The 22,651-nt window shown below is 36.1% G+C and overlaps 1 protein-coding gene and 1 long non-coding RNA gene across 3 annotated transcripts in view; both read left to right on the top strand.

Annotated features, from left to right (window-relative positions):
* The first annotated feature begins 1,318 nt into the window (after positions 1–1,318).
* LOC105436932 lies at positions 1,319–5,788 on the top strand. Of its 2 annotated transcripts, XR_970410.2 has the most exons (3): positions 1,319–1,521; positions 4,577–4,693; positions 5,601–5,788. It is a non-coding gene; the product is annotated as an uncharacterized LOC105436932 (long non-coding RNA). The 2 variants fall into 2 exon arrangements; XR_004062343.1 differs by lacking the exon at positions 5,601–5,788 and having other exon boundaries at positions 4,577–5,401.
* A 4,996-nt stretch (positions 5,789–10,784) lies between these two features.
* Positions 10,785–22,651, top strand: part of LOC585046 (protein Jumonji) — a 76,242-nt gene continuing 64,375 nt past the window's right edge. Inside the window, exon 1 of the mRNA XM_030975577.1 lies at positions 10,785–10,850. Coding sequence (XP_030831437.1) covers positions 10,785–10,850 — 66 coding nt within the window. The remainder of the gene's footprint in view (positions 10,851–22,651) is intronic.

Raw genomic sequence — 22,651 nt, 5'->3', positions numbered from 1 at the left:
AATATTTGAATGATATAGAATGATGTTCATTCAATTTTATCGAGTGAAATAAATAAATAAATCCTTAAATACAAATAAATAAACAAGTGGCGAATCCATAGGAGAACATGAGGCGTGTTTTTCCTTGTTTGTGTGTCGGGGGGGGGGGGGGGGGGGGGTAACTCCAATGCAATTCTGATCTATAGGCTATTCCTCTATTCTTGCCCCGAGAGACACATTATTTTTATGAGTAGTGTGTACACCTGAAGAGCAAATAGAAAATATGATCATCAGAGATCATCAGAGATCATCAGAAAGAAAAGGTATCTTAGCGGATATAATAATTATATACCCACATAATATATAATTATGGCGGATATATTCAATTCAATTCATATTAGGTTTTATTCAATCTCGTCAAAAAGTCCAAAGACTAAAAATGCGAGTTTACATCAAATATTCAATCATATAAAAAAGCATTCAAAAACATGTGTATATATACAGTGCGTCCCATAGCAAATGGGGGGGGGGGGGGGGGGGGGAATAGGCTCACATGCCAGAATCGAAACTTCAAATTGCTGCTCGGAGAGGGCATATTTGCCAGGTTGATCTCTGCAAGATTAATCTTTGCGATGCCGGGGAAAGGGGCTTGGATCAGCCACTAGAAAAGAATTAGATCTTAACTTACACATGTGAAATTAATATAAATTTACAAAGGCATGATGATTTTGTTAATTAAGGATATGTATGACATAATAAATATATCAGTAAACGTAAGTAGGTCAAACGAGTTCACGACGTGAGTAAAATACACAGGTCCTCCATATTGGACAAATTTGATAAGCCCCGGGATAAGCCATTAATATTTATGATTTTCCTCACACAACGTTTTTAATTTCTCTTATTTTTCTTTGCAGGCACACATTAGCCGATCAAAAGTTATCTGTTTTAAAACTAGATAGTAAAAATAAAGAATAATGATATCGGTCAAAAAAAATCTGTATGTCCATTGATAACCGGATTGCCTCTTCGACATGCGAAGCTAGTAACAGAAGAGTCATAAATATTATTACCCCGACGAATCAATATCAGCCCCTTCATGTTTACGACACTGATCCAGGGGCGTCAACCATGTTTATTTTTTTTCCCCCTTCGATTTTCATTCATCTCACAAGTGCCACGAATTTCATCGGGATCGGTACATTCAGGCAACATTGCCAAGCAAACATTATTGGAGACTAGGAATATCACACTTCGGAAATAAAAACAATGTACACGTGCTTATCAAATTAAATGACCGGCTAATTTGATTGGTCTACACATGCGCACTGTGCCAAATTACTGCACATGTATATTGCACAGGAGCAAAATGGCCCCGTCGCTTGAGTTTCTTTGTTGTCGCGTCCAGCTTCCCTCCCTTGGATTTTAATAAATTTGCTGCATGTTAAGATGCGATTGAGCTGCCTAAAGTTGGCCGGTTTCCCCGGCTCTGTGGATGATAACTTGGAATATTATTTGTAGCAAGGTAACTTACATTTTGAGGTGAGTTTTAGGAGTGGAGTCGTGTCAGATTTTTGATAGCGAACAACTCTTCACAGCTGCTCGCTCAGCTGCGGTGCGATGTATCCACACACACTGTACAGAGCAGTGCACCGGCTACGCTAGGCGCCACCGGTGTATTGGTTTTAATTTACCGGGTGTGTGTCGGGCTGGGCATACGTTCAATTACATGGGGATATAGTCTGCATAGCCACGGTCTAGAAATACCGAGTATGTTTTTGCTCGTGTTGTGTAAGAGTTTTTTTTTTAGTGTAGAATTAGAAAGAAAAAAACATTTCTAGGTAGATCTAGAGTTATTTATGATTAAAAAAAACAGACACTGAGACAGGCATCAATCATGATCAAGCACAATTTAATTTTGAAAGTATTGCATTGAAAATCTTGGATCTTTAAAATCTTCCTCTTTTAAAACAAACTTCCATGTTGCCTGAAATCGAATTCAAATTATACAAGTGCTAGTCGAGACGCTACCTGTACGCTACCTGTACAATTTATGTGGAGGCATGATGCTCGTTGGCCAGTGGTAGAGCAGCTAGCAGTGGTCTCTATCTCGTAAACTGGGAGGTCCAGGTTTGAAATCAAGTCGAGCGGTAGTGCCCTTTGGTAAGGCGTTAATGAGACATCGGTCCCTGGTTGCATACTTACAAGCATGCACATGCGTGTAAAAAAGACTACGGTAGCCGGTAGTGTTACTGTTGTTAGTCATGTTGTTAGTAAAATCTATAACATAAGATCTATTTACCACCACAAGCTACAACTAAAAATTGGGGCTAGTCATTGGTTGATGTCGGCGTAAAGCCTGCTAAAGTCAAAAGAGACATTTGTGCATGCACAAATCCATGTTGATTTGACAATTTGTAACATTGTTTTCCCTACTTTTCAGATTACAGCCCCTGATTAGTCACAGATCTTTAAAGATATACATTTGGCAAAGATAAATGACTATTTTTATTATTATTGGTAACTGATACTTTGAGTAAATTTTGGATTGAGGCATTTTCAATTGATGAAATTTCATCTTGTTTTTGAATACTTACCGTGTATCAGTTTCATCCTACACATATTTACCTTTACTAGAGATTCAGATTGTGTTTGTAGTCACATCAGTCAGGCTTCCAGTTCACATTGGAATAATTTCAGTCAACAAATATAAAATCAGTTCAAAATTGTGTCTCTGACCTTCTCAAATTTTTTAAAATATAAATTTGAAATTCTGTGACAAGTAATAAATTGTCTTCAAAGTTTTCTGTGTAAAGTTTAAATTTTAAATTTTTAATTGCTCTATTATATATAGTTTTGATAACAGGGGAAGGGGGCACACCCCCCCCCCCCATTGATCCATTTTGTGATACAAACACAAAGGTGTCTTTCAATAGTCAAGGTGCCAATAATTTACAGAGACGTCAAGTTCAAAGATCAGGTATGCGTGATCGGTGTGCTAGTGCGCAGGCAAAGTATAACGTACGTATAGTGTTTTTTTTAAATCGCGCATGCGCGTTGTGCGTGAGAGCGTTTTCAGGCCCTCCAAATGCGTGACACTTGGTAGCTCTGAATTTATAGCTAATAGGATGATTCTACCACCTTGTAGTACATGTACAGTGAAAGTGTCTTTCTTGTTTACCAAAACCTTCTAGAAGTGGTATACATGTACCGGTATACAATATACTTCATTGTCTACATTTGTCTCAGAGTACAAAAAAAGATAAAACAACCACAGCATGAACAGTCATGAATCAAATCAGAAAACCACAAACCATGAAACATTGTGGGGGAAACAAAAGATATATTGAAAAACAAAGAATGAGTCCCGCACCACATCCAGACAGAGCTTGTAAAGTATCCAAAGTTGTTAATGTACTGGCAGATCAGTTTCTGAAGATGGGAAACCAAATGCCCTTTTGTGCTTTACAATCTCCAATTGTAAATCTGTGAGTTTGATTCTTAAGAAAAAAAATGTATGTCCAATTGTACATTGTTCTGTGATTGTTCATGGCCCTCACAGATAGTAGTTTATTAACTGAAAAGTCAGCCCTGCTTTTAACTGTAAATAAATAATTTACCAGGTATGCAACTTTACATTTTGATATGGTTATGAAAAGTAGTTGATTTGTTATTAATATTATCTAAAGATCATAATGGTGAGAGCAAACAGCGGCATGAACGGCCTTGCCATAGTCAAGTTCAACTTTAAGTTGATCTTAGTGAAACATTTCCCTGGTTGTAAATAAACAATGTACATGAAAATAAAATGCCTTGCTTGAGCATTTAAGTGTTGTAGTAGGGTTCAGACTCATGACCTTCACATGCATGTCCTTTGCTAGTGTTTGAACCACTGGGCTACATGCAATGTGTATGACACCTCTACATACAGTGTATATGTGCAAATGCGATTTGTGATCAAGTGTACAAGACATTATGGGGGGGGGGGTGGTCACTAATACTTATGTTACATTATCAATATAGTCTTCTTCAGATTTTAACTATTTACTTGATGCCATTATCTCCATGATCTGTTAAATATACATGTAGAAAGAAGGGAGGGGGAGGGGGAAAACAAATCATTTCCTTGTGTATCAAGCTAATTATAGCTACTTTGCTAATTTATCTCTTCCTGTGTAGGCCTTTATACTTGCAGAGATTAATTAATCATCTCAAATTATATTAAAAAGACAATAGAGAGAAGGGAAAAAATTAGGAATTAATAGGATGTTGAAGTCATTTATTACAAGTAGAGGAAATATCCATTTGAAAACGTAGTAAGCAAAGAGAGTGAGATAAACTGAATGGTAGATATTGCCAAGAAAACTCTTCAATTGTCGTCATTATGTATGAATCTTTCTTGCTAAGGATTCAAGCGGATTTGGCGCTGTGTAATGGGAGTTTGAGTGGGAGCTGGAAATGTACGTAAATACGAGCAAATAGCAAGCAAGGGGATTTACCTGCTCCAGATAACCGGAGCTCCACCCTCTAATCGACATGAAAAACTGCAATTCACACACCTTTATAACAATAAAGTTATTGTGTTTTGTGATTTCAGAATTCAGAATTGTGTAGTACGGAGCCCTGTTGGATTGCTCCTGGTAAATCAGGTGCTGTATGCCTGCACAGCAAGATGGACAAACGCCCCAGAAGGAGCACTAGCAACAAGAAGTCGGTAAGTAGACTATCAATGTCTTCTCCACCCTCGTATTCTCCCAAGTCGATGTTGTCCACTTGCATGTACAGTATGTGATTGGCCCTAACATTTGTTTCAAAGTTCATGTATAATTAGAAGTACAGGGCCTGTAGGAAGGTTTGACTACAAAAGCTTGGGGGAAATGTTTAGCCTTATAACCTCCCACAATATGATAATTCAATAATAATTTTGCATCATCAGAGCAAAGTTTTGGCAATGCAGTTTTATGCTATTCAGGCCTTTTGTGTCAGAGGGATTGTTGTACTTGGTCTCTTATGTTGTAACTGTATTGGCCTCATGAATAACAATTAAGTTTACATGCAAATGGCACAACATCTTTTGTGGGTTTCAATATAAAATGCATGTACTGTACATGTACATTCATGCACATGTATATACATGTACACAAGGGCTTATAAATTTGTGTGGGCAGATGATTTCAAAGGAATTTTGACCCAAATTTTGAATGACGGTACAGATTCAAAGTAAATAAGATACAGTTTGCATTATGTATATTGTCATTGTATTAAATGAAGTTGCAATGCATACCGGTACGTGTAGTTCAATCAAATATGAATGACGATAGAAGCACTAGATGATACATGTACATGTAGATTCCATAAGATTTGTCATCAAGAAAATTCAAGACCATATCAAAATTGTTAGAATCCACTTTACCAAAAAAAAGAAGGAAAGTCGACACACTCCATTGATTGGCAGCCTCCTCATGAACCAGTCCCTGAGTCAATCTGTGTGATTATAATGAACCCCTGTTTCTCAAAAGGGCAACAACATGGAGCCCTTGAAGTGTAGACTCTAAATCCGCAGGGGATGAGGCATTAAAAAGTATTTCCTATTTTCCTTCTTTTTTCTGACTCACTTGCAGTGATTTGCAATGCTGAATATATCCCATGCACAATCATACCCCAATGTAATGTAAGTAAAAAATAGTTTTATGTTCTTATAGGGATACAGAGTTCTCATTAGTTATACCGGTAGATCTATTAAATCCATTGAACTATTTCCTGTTGACAAATTAGTCTTTGGCATAAATTGTACATACAATGTACATGTATGTACATGTACCAGTAATACTTTTTTTGTTGTAAAATGGAATGTACAAACAATGTAATTGAATAAGAAATGGCTTTTGAATGGAAAGCTACATTATTGATTCATGTCGCAAGGCAGGAGACAAAAAAAATCTCTCTTTGTATGAAAGTAAGATTACAGTATGAAGCGCTTTTAATCCAGAGCCAGCTGCTTTCTGCTATCTATTGTCCAAGCCAATTGATGTGAAATAATGTGTTTAGAGTGAAGTTAAATCGTTTTGATTACTTCTTAATTGTGTTAATGTGCTTATTATTGAAAAGCCAACACTTGAACATAGCAGAGTTAAATGCAACACGTAAGCATGCATGATCATGCCACTTGTAATACGTAATTTCATAAATTGAAAATGAAATTACATGTATGCTGCACACTGTGATTTCATAGTTTGTGATTATGGGTTATGAACATGTATGCCTGTGTTCCATTCAGACTTCAGAGCTATTCATTTCCTGAAAAAGTGAATATTGGCAATGTATTTGCTAAAGTACCAAAGAATTTATTACTATGGTTACTGTTCAGTCTGTGAATGCAGTGCAATTGCTACATGAGAGAATTATAACCAGTGGTTTGGACTGAGTTCATCTTGACAAGTAGTCCCCTTGCCCCTTCACCAAACTACAGTACCTTTAATACAACAATCAAACACAACTCCTTCAATCATTTGTTCTTGCACCTGGCTTATTGGGCACACCTTATTGTTTGCCCAGTCTACACTGGTGTAGAATGAACAAGGAGAAAAATCTGGTCAGAAAAAAAAGGGGACTGCGATAAAGAAGAAAAAAGTTTGAGAAGAAAGGAGCAACATGAATGGCTAGTGTAGACAAAGACCAAACGTGTGAATGGCAGAGGTGAAAGGGAGTGTGGGGAGAACTCAGAAAGCCACTATTAAGTATTCTGTTGATGTATTGTGGATTTTTACAGAGGAGAACATGTCTGAAGTCCTTCACCTCAGCTAGCCCCCCCCCCCCCCCCCCCCCCTCTACACTTGCTCACTAACTCACACCACCTTTCATTCATAAGCTGAGTGGTTGAGTTGTGCAGACCTTTTGTGGTTATTCAATTTTTCCTTTTTCTTTTTTTCATGCTTGTGATCACACATTTTGTCTTGAAAACAATTAAAACCAGCAAGCCTGTGTACACATACATGTAGTATACTTGTACTACAACAGAAGACTGTAGGCATGCATGCAACATGTGATTTACATGTATATGTAGGTGTTTTTGAAATGCATTAAATTAGATAGAAAATATACATTGAGGTGAATATAAAGTGTAGGCCATTCAAAAACTTCTCTAATTTTTTCTTAAACATAAGTTAGCTCTTCACAACGGTCCTCTCTCTGCCCCTGCGTTTAAGTCCACCCTCTATCACCAACACCTCCAGTTAAAATAAAGTAAGGAGTATTTGAAGGATTATGTAAATTGTAAATGTACCAAGTACAGTATTGATGTATATCTACGTGTACAGTAATAGTATGCAAAGTAGGCTCATATGTTACATGTAGATTACGTGTACCCAATTGTAGCGCGCAGGAAATGGATTGTCCCCATACAGTACATGTTTTTGTATTTTGTTTTTTGAGTCTCCAATCTCTTAGCTGCTATTCTTCCCTTCAAAAGGTCATTGTCAATCCACTTAGGATGCTGGCCGGCCAGTCCAGAGAGCCACACAAAAGGGTCAGCATGAGGTCAAAAATTCAATAGCCTCTCGATTTACAGGACCAAATAAACCTGGCACTATTGAAGTCCCACATCCTGGGGTGAAAAGTGCAGACCTATTTATTGTGGTTATTGATTGGACTGTGTTTACGCATTGAGATCACACATCAATACGGAAAACTGGTTGTTTAAATGTCCGCTGCATGCTAGTTGGACATGTTCATGTAGGCTTTCAACATGTGCATTTACCATGTCTGGCATACAATCGAAAGATGAAGTACATGTACGTACATGTACATTGTACATGTATGTATTAGTAGGTGAACACAAGGAGTTGATACATTGTACCTACATGTATTGTAGAATAAGAAATAACCTACCGTATATGTAAATCATATGTAATTGTAAGCATAGTTAGAATTGGATATTTATTAAAGTCATAGTTCTGAATAGTATTATTGGAAGGGAAAGTGGAATCTATTGATAAGAAAAATGATGTTACATTTACACAAGTCAACTGAAATCAAATGAGCTTTCATTTTCTATGAGACTGAGTAATACTTGTAAAACTGAAAACGTTACAGTTATCTTAAATCCTGATCCTTAAATACTTCCACTGTTTAATTCAATCACCTGCTGGAGCTCTCCGATAGGCGATCGAAAGCAGGTTTATCTTTAGCAACTGCCTCTTAATTTTTGAACTGCAAATGACCTGTAAAACAGGAGCAATCCACACTGTTTCACCAAACACTGCTGCTACATGTATGCAGGCTCGATGGAGAGTGTGATGCAGGATAGACAACGGTGGCGTGGGTGGGAGAGCAGTCCTGTCTTATCGATTGATCTCTTCTCCAGAAACATTTACATAATTCATATCAATAGCCAGACAAATGATGGATTTGATGCTTAAGAATGAGAGGAATGTCCTGTCTTTCTTTTACAGAGGGGGGAGAGGGACAACATTTTGATGAGATGCCAATATCCACATGTATGGCACTCTCTCAGAGAGTAAAATTATGAATGTTTTGAGTATGATCTGGAAAAGATCCAACCATGTCAGTGAAATAGAATGCTACGGCTTCCTGTTTGTACAATGTATGTTTGGGCAGTCATAATAGAGGTTTACAGTGTAGTACTGCTGCTATATTTAGACCGTATGGTGTAAGATGATTCCCCCTTTATTGAGCATAAACAATTGCAATGGAGTGAACTTGAAACCCAATATTTAAAATGTGTATCATGCCTGCCTCAGTAAGAAAAAAAAAGAAAAATAATTTCATAAATATTTTCATTCTTTTGGTGAATACTATAAAAGAAAGCGATTTCATAAATATTTTCATTCTGTTGGTGTGTACTATTCATACTGTACATGTACACTTGTACCTTGCTGCTTTCTTGCATTGGTGTACACATCATTTTAATCATACTGTAAATGAATGATTTGATTATTTGGATGATCTTTTCGATGGGCTGATTCATGTGCAATGTGTGAGGTGGCACTTGCGCTACAGTGTGAAAGCTTCTATAAATAGTATTTGCTATACAGTGTAAGCCCCACTTCCACCCTACATTTACATGTACGCGCACATGTACATACACCTGTGCACATGTACACAATGTACCTTGACATTTCTGAGCTATGTTGTGCAAAGGTTATCTTAAAATCACTGAATACTTTTATAAGTTAAAGACGACCAAATTTTTTGAATGGTATTTAGAATTACCTTTGAAAATTGTTCTAATAGTTTGAGAGAAGTTGAGTTTTTGGGATTTTGACACTTTATACTAAAGTTTGCATTTCTTTCAAAGTTATCGGAAATGAACAAACGTGTAAAGGAATGTGATTTGTAGACAGGTGTAAAATCGTCTTATTTACATGTAAAGATGCCAATGACAGATCTTTTTATGAAATGTTGATGTATATTTATGATGCGGAGAAACCTTGACATTTAGAGAAAGACATTTCATAATGCATGATCTGTGGGTAAATGGGCTTCTATACATTTCCAGGATGAAGCTCTCATTTGCATCAAATGTCTAGTGCTAAAGGGTTTTTTATTTGCAAGACTGGATCGAAGAGAGGGCTTGAGGCAAACGGAAATGACAAGAGGTGACGGAGGAGAGCAGAGAAAGGAGATCGGTGAAGTAAATAATGGATTAAGAAACATTTGATCAAGGTGCAATGGAGAGAGAGAGTGAGAGATGGGGGGGGGTAGCTTTTTGTTTTTACTTAAAACAATGTAGATCTACATCATTACAAAACAAAAACAAAAAAAGTTCAATGAGTCACAAAAAGAAAGAGAAGGAAAAAAAGAAAAAGAAACATGAAATGAAAGAAAGATGGGAAGGAATACAAAGGGTAGTTTTTTTAAAGAATGAAACGTAATGTTTTTTGTTAGACAGGTACATGTACATTATGTTATTGTCCATATTGAGTTAAGCACCACTTTGATAGGAATTTTGGAAGCTTTCATGTAAAATGTACATGGACTCTAATTCAGAATTCATAAGGTGAGTTTAGAAAGAAAAAGGCAGAATGATGCTTTGCAGATTGTGATGGAGAGAGTACAGTACATGTATGATGAAACATTTTAAAGGCAGTTTAAAGGAATCAGGAAAGGAAAGTGGCATAATCGAATTATTGAATGAACAAGTAAAATGTAAGGGTATTGAAAATGATGTTTGAAAGGCATTGTATTCGATTTTCTAATTTGGTATTGGAAAGGAAATGAGATTTATTTGAATATCGAGGTGAAGAAGATGGGTCTAAAAATGGACAGAGAATAATAGTAGTTTTGCTCTTGGCTGGGCTCTCATCCTCCGGCCTGGCCTGGCCTGCGGTGTGATGATACTCGACAATCATTAGCATTCCAAGGGTGAGGAGTAGCAATGCAGGCTGGGTAGCAGTGAACTTCAGATGAACCATAGCATTGCCTTTAACTGCAATCCCATATGGAAGCCAAGTGAGGAGTTTAGAATATCATCGGCTCAAACTCCAGGAATGGACTTGCGTCAATCCGCTTCGAGACATGGCAGCGTTTTGGGGCTTGATGCATTTCCAATTGGGTCCGATGCAAATAAAGGAGTTAACAAATTCTGCTCTGCTCAACACTTTCGATGAAAATGATGATGATTTGTTCATATTCATATCACACCAGGGACTCAAGTAATGAAAAAGTAAAACAAAATTGTGTAAAGATATTCCTCTGATTGTCAATGATTAAGTGATAAACAGCAGCTCGGAGTTGATGATTTATTTTGATAAGTTATTTTTAATAAAGGAATTACCCTTTTTAATATGTCTTTGATTGATAAGATCTATATCTACAAAGATTTCTGTTGCAAGATTGGGGTTTGCCTGAAGGTAAGAGTATTCACTGTGGATTTGTGCACCCCTTTCCTTATTCTTCTCCCCCTTTTGAGTCCAGTTTTATTCATTGCGACCTAACTTGCCCTCATTCTCTCTACGGTTTCTAGGCTCATGTGCTGTCATGTGATATATCAATATGTGCTGGATGTATATACTTAGTTCAGCCGCCAGGAGAGGGAAAAAAAAAGCCACTTCTGGCCGATTGGATCTTGATAAACCCAGCCCTGCCACGCCATGGGTCTGTGCACCTGCCCTTTTACAAGTCATTTTGCTGAACTCACAATGCTTGCTGTGTTCACATTCTGCCTTTAGATGGTCGTCTGATGGTGTAGTGTGAATGCTACCAGGATTGGGATTACAGGGGTGTATTGGGATAATATTCATCATACATTTTTAAATGTTTAGGGAAATTCTCTAACTTAGTTAGTGGATATCAGAGTCTTTGCTTTGATAAATTTGTCTTATTGCGCAATGGTAAATAGCTTAGATTTTTAAAGTGTTTTAAAGTAATTGTTACTTTCTTTCTGGATAAAAAACATGAAGGCACACTGAAACTTCAGACATATTTATTGTTCCTGTAGTTTTATATGCTGGATCATGGCAAGGGGTAGCATCATTAGCATGAAATATATTTTTTCTTTCAAATTGCTATTTAAGAACCAGTGATTCCAATGAATAAATCTAAATCTCTAGGTTGTTGAAAAAAGAAAATCTTTATATAACTTAGTGACTTGTTATTATTTTTTGGGTCAAATATGCATGGATCAGACAATCTTTATAAATTTGAACTGAAGGGTACATGTACGTGTAGGTACAAACGTAGAGACTCACAGATGGAGGAACGTATTTCACATCGATTGCATTTTGCTAGAGGGGAAACAGAATGACAATGACAGTATGGTTGACACATTTTACACTACACTTGACAAAAGGAGACAAGTCCAATCCAACTAATGGTGATAAAATAAGCAAGAGTACAAATTCTCAAGTTTCTGTGTTCCCTTTTTGACACTTTAATTCATTCTTAGGTTTTACATTGTAGTTGTGGATGGAGAGTGAGAGGACTGTGATAGGATGGGAAAGAATGTCTATTGTACATTCCATGTAAATTTGCAATTTTTGACAATTTTAATTCAAAAGACAGATGGATTAAATGATTTCCTTGTAGTGGCCATTCTACATGACCCATATTTTACTTGATGCTGGGCTCAACCTTTTCTTTAACATCAGGTTTAACAAAGTAAGTTTAATAGTCTGAGGTCAAATATTTCCTATATTAAACTCAATCCTAGACCCAGGGGTCATCAACAATGCATGAAACTTGAGAAAATAAAACGCTACATGTACATGTACAGTATGAGTGTAAAGAAAGGGAACAGGGATCTCCCAACTTGGATATAAGAATGTCTGACAAATGTAGGCCCCCCTACTGTATTATTTTTTCCCTCATTTTTAAATCATTATTAAGAAATAGAAAAAAAATTTAATAGTAGGCTCATCGATCGTCTTTCCAATTTAAAAAAAAAATGGAATATAAAGATTCATACACGGCAAACTAAACATATTGATGAAAAAAGAAGAGATAAAACCTGAAAAACCCCAAAGAGCTTTGAAACACAAATAAATGGCTACACAAAAATGTTTACTATTGTGTTAAAAATGTTGTTTTGATGTTACCTGGATCTAGCTGAGAAGAGGTGTGTGCTTGATATTAAAGTGATCTCTCACCCATATCTACAAAGATCATTGTCTTCCTAGACTGCCTCTGGCTGGAGTTAGTCTGCACTCCCAGACCTCTGTAGACATTTTTAAGGTATAGAATGCTGACTTACATTCCTTTTAATATTGCTGATGGTAAACAGGGTTATTAGGCATTGGGCTTTAGAGTTTGATTAGGCTTTGGTCTATTCTTTACACATAAGTTTCAGGGTGCCTTCAAGTTTTTCATCAAGAAAGAAAGTAACAGTACATGTATATTATACCTTGAAAGAATAATAATAATAATAATAATAATATGTCCTGTTTACCCAGAATAGGATAATTAAAGAAACACACTTGTGAATTCTACATTTAAGAGTGTCTCATTTTTAGCTTAAATTAATATGTAGTAGGCAGTCATTGATTCTTGATAAAAAAACACCTTTTTTCTTTTAAAGTCTCACAAAAGGGCATCCATCTTTTGTACCTATATTGTAGGTCCCCTTCCCTTATTACATTATTTTTTTAAAGAAAACTTCATAAGTGCATACTTTGTTTCGGTGTTTTTCCTTCACAAGACAATTTCAATAAATGTTGTTTAACAAAGTGAACAAATGTTTAGGCCAAATCATTAATTTGTGTTTAAGTTCACTGAAAGTGGAGGCATAGGGCAAATACATACAAGAATTCAAGATATCCAGGTTGGCCCAACAGTTACTCTCAAAAAGATAATTCAATTTTACCACAAGGAATATATCACTCTAATCGGACATATTGAGTAGAAACTACACTAACTTTACATGTACACGTGTACATACACGTGTACATGTACATACACGTGTATAGATTTATATAGAGAGCTAAAACCCAAAATACACAACAAAGGAGATAAACTTTAAATGCATGTATAAGTTAGATAATTGCTAAGTAATTGTTTCATGTCATTAAGATGAATGGCAGAGATTATTAACAACTACATGTACAATGTACAGTATATGATAGGGATGACATTTACAAGTTGATATCATTTGTACAAGTAGTCATGCACCGTGAAGCATATTTTCTCTCATGCGATGTGTACTATTAAGGGCTGGGATGAAAATAGAACATACTCTCATAACAAAGTCAAAATGGGTATCAGAAGTGGCAGGTATTATGTCAACAAGTTCAGGTTCAGATAGGCTTATAATCATTGGAATAGATGCAGCCAAAGGTAAACAAGTTAAGTTGACATAACATTACCTTGAGGGAGTCACATTGAAGGGCATTTTAATAAACACATAATTGTATTTAGCAAAACATGTGATTATTCTTTTATATGAAAAATAGGGCAAAGGTACTGATAGAGGTTTAAATATAAATACATTATCGTGTATTGTTATGACCATTTGGAAGGATACTAATTTAGAAATTCCCACATACTGTAATACAGACCATTGAGGCCAAGGATTAATTTTGAAGGAGACAGGTACATGTACAAAAACATGAAACAAACAAACACAAAAAACCTTTAGAATCAACAGCAAAACAACAACAACAAAACAAAATTGAAAAAGACTAGGGCTGCAAACAATGCCTCCTGTTCATCCAAGCGTGAACACATACCATACAAAAATGATACCAAATATTTGGGATAAAACAATCTTTCATAAGATGTATAATAATTTACTGTTCATAGATGATTTTTTAAAATAATTAGCAATTTTCTCGGTGTAAACTTTTTTGTGACTCACATGGTATTGTTATTGAACAAAATAGTTGTAGGTGAATAGAATATAGTCAAAGCCTCATTTGCATGCTCTCGAAGCATGTTTCACATTCAAGTCGTACATTTACATTAAAAACATACACTGTTTCACCACCCTTCAGCTTTGACACCGAGAAAAGACGCCTGGATTTCTTTTTATCAGACGGACTGTGCTATTGTATTCCAGTCTGCTGTGCAGTGTCCGGGCTGGTTCAGAAACAATGGTGTCCTGTGTGTTAGAAATATTGCCATCTGGTATAATACATCATGTGCGCAGCCTGTGGTGACAATATGAAATGAAGAGAAAGTAGAGAAATGAAAGAAGCAGCCGGAAGACAAGGTAGAAAAGAACTGGTGCAGAAATAAATTTAAGGTCATTAGTATTGCCAATCAAAATCTGCCAATAGTAAGGGCCCCCATTCACACCAGAGGAAACATCGTGAAAAACAAACAAACAACTACAACATCAAAATGTAGAATTACTACACAGCAAAACGGGGCATACATGTACAGTACATGTATAGGATGACAAATCTAACAAATATTTTGGAGTGAAGTGGTAATTGTGTTCTTACTTTAGTACATGTGTTTTTTGTTTCTTAGCCAAACCCAGGTTTGTTCTTATACAATGTTCACAGTACAATGAAACCGTAATGAGTTCTTGAATGAAATGATGCCCACTTTTGTTTATCTGTAGATGTTCATTAGGTGGTTTCGCTTTGATATTCACTCAAAGATGTTCAGAATTTTATTGGAGAACCAGGACTGGATGCTAACACGGTCATGTGCACATGGACCCCAAATTTCAACTCTGGACCCTCTAAACTTAAAAAGTTATACAGGGAGCCAATGCACAGAACTTAAAAATCATCAATCTGTTCCTCTTTAAAAATTGTGGAGCTTTGGCAGAGCTACATAGAATTTGTTTGCATTTTTTGTCTGAACGGGGATACAAGAAGCTGTTACTTATCTCCAAAGAGGGACTGACTTCAGAATCTGGTCAAATCATGAAGTATGAAGTTCCGTCTGGATTAATCTGCAGAGCTTGAAGCACGGAGCAGACTGTTAAATACATTACGGCTTGACATCAGTTGGGTGTAAACCTTTGGATGCAGTGAAAAAAATACATGGGGGCTCGGGGCGAAATAGCCCCCGAAATGCCCAAAATAGCCCCCGAAATTCAGAAAAGAGCCCCTGTAAACTTGCATAGAGTTCAATGCATAACAAATTTTAGAATGTTATTTTCATGCAGGAAAGCTTGAAAAGTAGCCCCCCAAAAATAAATATTAATTTTTTTCCTGTTTGGATGAAAGACTTCATGATATGGCTGAGATTTGTTGCAGGAACTACATGTATTCAACAGCAACCATAAACAAAAACACACACTCACAGACACACACACAAAAACCACAAGTTTGTTCACGTTTGGATATTTCTTTGGTAGTTAACTGGCAATTAATAGTTTCTTTGGTTAACCAATGTGGTTTTGGCTACCTACTGTAAAAAACCTACTGTACATATATGTTTTTAATGTGTCAAAATGGAGCAAGGTATTAGACTTTTGGAATGTATAAACATAGGCAGTATAAAAGCGGACAATATATGTTTAATCCTTATGTACAGTTACATGTACATTGTATTTCCATTTAACCCTGCAGCGTCCCTTTAAACCAATCAAGGAGAATATTGCTTGCAATAATGATCATAAAACACATCATCAAACAACTAATATGAGACCTGCATGTATAATGCGCATCCGTAATTCCTCCTCTCCCATTTCTCCACCATTAGAATCGATGCAATTTGGCAAATTGTTTGCCGAGATAGGAGAAACAAATTGGAAAGGTGAGATGAAATAAGTCAAAAGCTGCTCCGGTGGACAGCTTTGAAAGGTCAATAGTGTATAATGTGAGGTGATCATGTGTGTGTGTGTGTGTATGGATTGGGATTTAGCTCTCTGATGGACAGGTACTATCTTTAGGTGGTAGTGATAACCAGATCATGATTTGATATCCGTCTTGAGATTACTATCTTGATATTTAAAGGTATTCATCAACTGATTTGGGGCTATGAAGAAAGAATAATCCGTAGTGTAACGAAAGGCAAGAGAAATGAGGAAAACAAATTATATGCAGTCACACACACACAAATATAAGCTGTTGATGACTTTCATTCATACCTTCACAGATTTCATGATTTTTTTCTACATGTTTCTTTTGTGACTTTTGTCGAATTATGATTTATTTTGTTTATAGTAACATTGAATTTCAGAAAATATGGACAGCTGACAAAAATCTTTCTTTGAGAGAACACATTTTTTTCAAGAAAAATTACTATTTTTCTTTGCGAATGAGAAAGTGATCAATCCTGAATGCCATTTACTCAGCACACATACATACATGTATACCATGAACCTACACATGTATAAACTAATAGAGGTATCGTCAGTGCTTTTTTCCCACATGATTGGCAGTCTACACAATGCATGCTTTCTTGTGCGTGATGATTAATGAACCAAAACAGTATAATACATACTCAAAAGGGTGTGCATTGTTTTTGGCATTTGTAAATGATGGCGACTTCATGAATATTTCAATAGTCGTGCATTTTTGTCTTGGTTACTGGTATTATATATGAAAGGGGAAAAATGGAGGTGGGAGAGAGCTGAAGGAAGATAAAGAGTATTTAAGCTAGAATGCTCATGTACAAGAAGGGCGAAGAAGAAGAAGATGGTGACAAAAAAAAAGATGGTGAAAAAAAAAAGAAGAGAAACCTGAGAAGAGCCTGATAAGTATCAAGAATTTATATCTTATTAATGCATCTTTCTTGTATATATATATATATATATATAGCAAGATATTGAAACTTCTTTTTTTGGGTAAAATATGTCCCCCATCTTTAGTTTGAAAATGGAATGGAATAGCATTAGTATTTTTAAAGAAGCAGATTTGAAGTATGCCTCACACACAAGAGATTCCAAACTTGACATCCGACTTGACCCAATTTGTGTGTAGACTTGGGACCTCAACAGTCTTTGTAGTCAGACCCTATTATTAGGTTCTTGTTAGAAAATCAAAGCACAGTCGCCATTATTGTCGTCTGAACTGGGTTCATCTACATGACTGTGTATTATGTGTGTATATTCATGTACACATAAGCACCCTGTAGCGAAATGTAGTCTACACAATGTTGCATAAGAAGAGGATAGCACCTGTTTTTTGTTACAGACAATTTAAGTTGTCCAAACTCATAAGATTTTTCTTTCTTTTCAGGCTGCCTAGTAATCTCACTCATCAAAATGCAGAATGAACCCTGCAAAGGTCTCCCTTCTTTTGTTTACCCCTCTCTCTATCATTTTCTGTCTGGTTGTTATTCTTGTATGTTATACTCTCTGCGTCATTCACTAGCGTCACACTCCCCTATCCACAAAGGGTCTGCAAGCGAGAGTTAAGCAGACTAGTTTTTGCTTGCACACCCGTGAAGATGACCATAGAGGATAGTAGGACGATGCATCAACCCTACATCGTACTCGAACCAACTTGACCTAATTTTACTTTTTTATATGTTGGATGGTGAACGAGAATTGACCTTTTCAACTTGCCTTTCGCATCTGATTGATCCTATAAACAAATCAATATGCTATATTATCTGTCCTTGATTTCTGTTTTATAGTCCCTATACACAATGCTATTTTCTGAGGGCACATTAGGGGCCTAGTTTACAGCTGTTGAAATTAGAGAGCAAGGGAGGGGTTAAATATAATACGTGGAGCTTGTTTATGGTTATTGCTAAGTACATCATGTACAGTACATGTAGTAGTGGCTTGTTTACCGCATGACTTGAAATTTTGCTCTTGATTTCAAAACAGATTTACCACAGATTTTAACCGCTGGAGAGATAGTGAAAAATGACCTTTACATTACCTTTATTATCAAAAGACCAACAAAATGTGGTTTTCATATTGGTATTCGGTACACCATCATGTTCAAGAGGAAACATGTAGTGTATTTGAATAACAATTGTTTACAATGTATGAAATCAACTGAACAAACCATGAAATCAATCAATTTGTGCATGGTTTGGTTGGGAGTGGGGGGGGGGGGGGGGGGGAGTTGTACCCATTCTTTCTATATGCAGATATCTATCAGTTATAAGAACCATTCAAGTTGGGAGGTGAATTTAAAGATTATGGTGATCTGATAAATGCTTGGACGTCAATTGCTCCTGGCTTTATTTTGTCAAAAATAGGGTGAGGGTCACAATTGCATTTTAGGGTAAGTTTAGGTTTAGGTTTAGGGTTAGTACAAAGTAGAGCCACGGTTAAAGTTAGGAATTCGGTCAGTGTAGGACATCATCATGGAGCGATTGTTGAAGGAGCACATGCTGTACAACTGCTGAAGGGTGTAGAAAAATATGATCATTATGTAATGATTACAAAAAAGGAACTATATATGACAAAAGCCTGCCTTACATGTATGTACTGTTTTACCCGGTATTTAAAAGAAAACAATTGTCCTGGAATAAACCACTTTCTGTGGGAGGAAGAGGGTGGGGGAGTCCGGATCATTGATAATTAAATTATTGTCAGTATATCCCATCCACACATCCTACCTATAAATTGTGAAGGAAATGTGGAGGAAACTAATTTTCTGGTTTGTTTTGTTGAGTGTGTGGTGAACCCTGCTAAGGACAGCAGGGAACAAAGAACCATGTCTGGTTGGCTACATGCCAAGATTTCTTATTCATTGTCTGGTAGGTACAGTGGTGATTGTGGAGAAAGAGATTTTTAATGGTAGTAAAGTAGTAAAAGTAGTAGTATGCCCTGCATTTATTGCAACAAAGCACATACATGTACATTAGTTACATGCTTCCTTTATCAAGCATCAAATATGTAATCAATTTACAAAATGATTCTCAGAACTATACAGTATATCATGTGTATTTCCAAAAAATCAAGAGCTAGATTTAATTTAATGACATGAGATACAGTATCCACCATATACATGTGCACTATGATATGGAAACAAAAGAGAAAAGGTGGATTTGAATATATGTTGTGAACTGTGGTTTCCTTGACCAAGCGTAAACATATTGCAGCGTGCCCGAAGCTATGAACAAAGAGAAATAAGAAATGGAAATTTCAAGTGTTTTTCGTTTCAAACATTAGTGAAGGACAACGGTTATTATTGCTTCGGGGCTAATCTCAAGAAGCATTCTGTACTTGTCATTTTCCTGATTAAAAAACAGATACATAATATGACTTCCAGCATAATTTTTCAAGATTTTTAGCAAACAACTCATGTAATAAACTTGTCCATTGTTGGATTGTAGTATTTGATGTTTGGTAATTTTCCATGAGAAATCAAAATTTAAATCAAAGATGGCATTAAACATGCAAAGACATACATGTAGTGTACCCATTTATGCTCAATATGAATACATTGGTGTACATGCATGTATTTGTTCTGTGAAACATTAACTTGGTGCCCAGTAGGTGTTCTACTTTTATGTCTATCATGTAAATTTTAAATGCTCGGCCAGGCTTTTGCACGATGAACAGCCTTCTCATTTGTCCCCACAGTACTTGTACCTGTACAGTGTACATGTAGATTATCAATGTAGCAGTGATCAAGTAGAATGAAAAAGGGGGTGGCTCTTTACATGTACATGTACATGTATGTACATGTACATCTATTTATACGTGTGCATGTATGTTTATAGGTGTGGCAAGGACAGATTGCACTGATTTCCATTGATTGAGTAGGTGATACTGCTTTGTGGCATATTATTTATTCATTCTTATGAGTTAGGGAAGGAGAGAGAGAAAGAGAGAGAGAGAAGCAGATAGACAAGAAGGAAAAAAAAAGGGGGGGGGTGGATGGAGAGGTAATCGATGGTAGTTTTCTATGTCGAAGGAAAAAGTTCTGATCTTGACCTTTCCTCCCTATCTATTTACACATACGATGTGAGTGGCAGGACACCAGAGGTCACTCGGTGGTGTGCCGAGTCTGGTTTCAAAATAAACAAGGACTGTGTACTATTTGTTGTTGTATTGTGTTGTTCCTGAATAAAAACAGAGGTCTACACACCAACATTTGAAATGTGAAGTCAAGCTATGCTCTTCTTTCCCCCGTGATCCAACCTGATTTTGATTGTTTGGAGCCAAAAGAGCTTTAACTCATATCAATTTACATAAATTTAACACTCTTCTAGCTCCAAAAAATAAGTTTTCGTTGTCCTCTTGTGGTTATGAGGAATGCTGCTTGACTTGTCGTCATTGTGTTATTAGAAATCTTTCACAATGCAGAGATATTTGTAATGGTCTGATGGAACTGCTGTGACAAACTTATTTGAAAACATTTGAAGTATCATGGCAACAAGTAACATAACCAGTGTGTGTACTCAGTACTGTTGATTTAATGATAAACTCATGATTTTACTTGAAAACAAATAACTGAATAAGTTGAGCAATTTATTACAGTGTAGTTATAAGGCCAAATTACAAAAATGAAGTGTTTCTCGTCCCTGCTTCCTTTGTGGCCGCTGCCTCCTTTAAAAAAAACCTTTTTACTATTCAGAAGAAGAAAAAAGCCACACAAAAAAAACCAAAACAAAAATTTCACACCCAATTCCAAAGAAAATGTCATCTCTGGATAATTTTATGTACCTCTTTCCATTGGTGTTTTCAGATTTTTTGAAATCTTACAGATTTTTTGAGATAACGAACAAACTATGATCACACTACCATACATGTATATGATTGACTATAATACAAAGTGTTGTAAATGGCAGTCCTTCATAATCATTCTTTGCAGATACATAGTGTTCATTCATGATAAGTGGTGTTATGAAACTAAAAGAGAGTGCTTTTTATTACCACAATGCCTCTTCTCTTTTTCGAGCTATAGTGTACATGTAAGTGTCTTTTACTCTCAATGAAAGTAAATTGTAAGACCCAGTTTTCAAGAGGAACATTAATGCATGTTTATCCGTGTTGCTGCAGTTCAAAGCAGAAGCAGTAGCCAGATTATTCAACGTCAATAGGCCATTTTCGTAATGTAACCAAATTTAATGCATAAGTCTTTGTGAAGTGCCTCAATACAAATTATTTCGTTCACCTGGTAAGAATAATAGTATTTCAATAGACAGAATGCAAACTGCATATATCAAGTGTTGCTAGGTAGGTCAAGCCATAATGTTTGTCCAACCTGGCAACAACTAATGTATGCAGTTTGAATTATGTCTATTGAAATACTATTATTCTTACCATGTGAATGAAATAATTTGTATTGAGGCACTTCACAAAGACTTATGCATTACATTTGGTTACATTACGAAAATGGCCTATTCATTTCCATCAGCCCAATATACATGTAATTGCTAGGAATTGACTGGCAATGATCACACCGATAAACAGGCCACTTTATATGGCTCATTTTGATAGACTAAGAAGAAGAAGAGAAACTTTTGTAGGAATAGGAAAAAGCAAGTCTTATTTTTGTTCACCTGGGTTGGTTTTTCTCAAAGCAGTTTTTGCCCTGTTATCATGGTTTTAGTAGGGTGTAATTTATTACAGTAAAAAGAATGATAGACAGTGAATACATCATGTCGTAGTGGTTTGTTCTCTTCATTCACAATCAGGAGACCTGGGGTTTCAATCCCAACCCAGTGCTTATGCCCTTAGAAAAGGCATGCTTCCTTAGATATTATACCCAGGTATAGTAAACAAATACCTGATAACTTGGACAGATTACCGTTCTTAATCTTAGATTATTATGTGTACCTGTATGCTAGTTTATAGAGAAAGGTGTCCTTTATTCTTTATTCTTTCATTATGGTACTGGAGGAAGGCTGAAGCTATAATGATTATTCAAAATAGCAAGAACTTGTGACTAGTTTTTTGGATACATTTGGTTTCTATTTTGATAAGTTAGATTTTGACAGAAATTCAAAGGAACATATTGATATAGGCTTAATGCATCATATCAATGTGACAAATTTACATAAACTGTTCAATTTGGTTCCTTGTGTAAACTGGGTCAGAATCTTTCTCAAGTGATTGATCGGGTGGTGATGGTTTGAATTCAATAGGTTTTTACTTTCGCAGGAAATGTGGTAATGTGGTATTGGTTAGCCATATTCATTATATTTGTGTTTGTTTTGATTCATGTACTATACTGTACAGTGTTTTTTAGCAGGCGTCTTCCAATTGAGGAGTTGTTCTGATTATGTCTTTTGACTTTTGGTACAAACAGGGGTAAGTATACAAATGTTAAGGTACATTGTATCCGATGACCGGGGTAATAATATATCCGTAAAGCGCTTAGGCACATCGTTGGATCAATGTATT

Source organism: Strongylocentrotus purpuratus, unplaced genomic scaffold (genome assembly GCF_000002235.5).
Source record: "Strongylocentrotus purpuratus isolate Spur 01 unplaced genomic scaffold, Spur_5.0 spur5_scaffold_8, whole genome shotgun sequence".
NCBI lineage: Eukaryota > Metazoa > Echinodermata > Echinoidea > Camarodonta > Strongylocentrotidae > Strongylocentrotus > Strongylocentrotus purpuratus.
The sequence above is the reverse complement of the archived record's forward strand: the minus strand, read 5'-3'. Positions and strand labels throughout refer to the sequence as shown.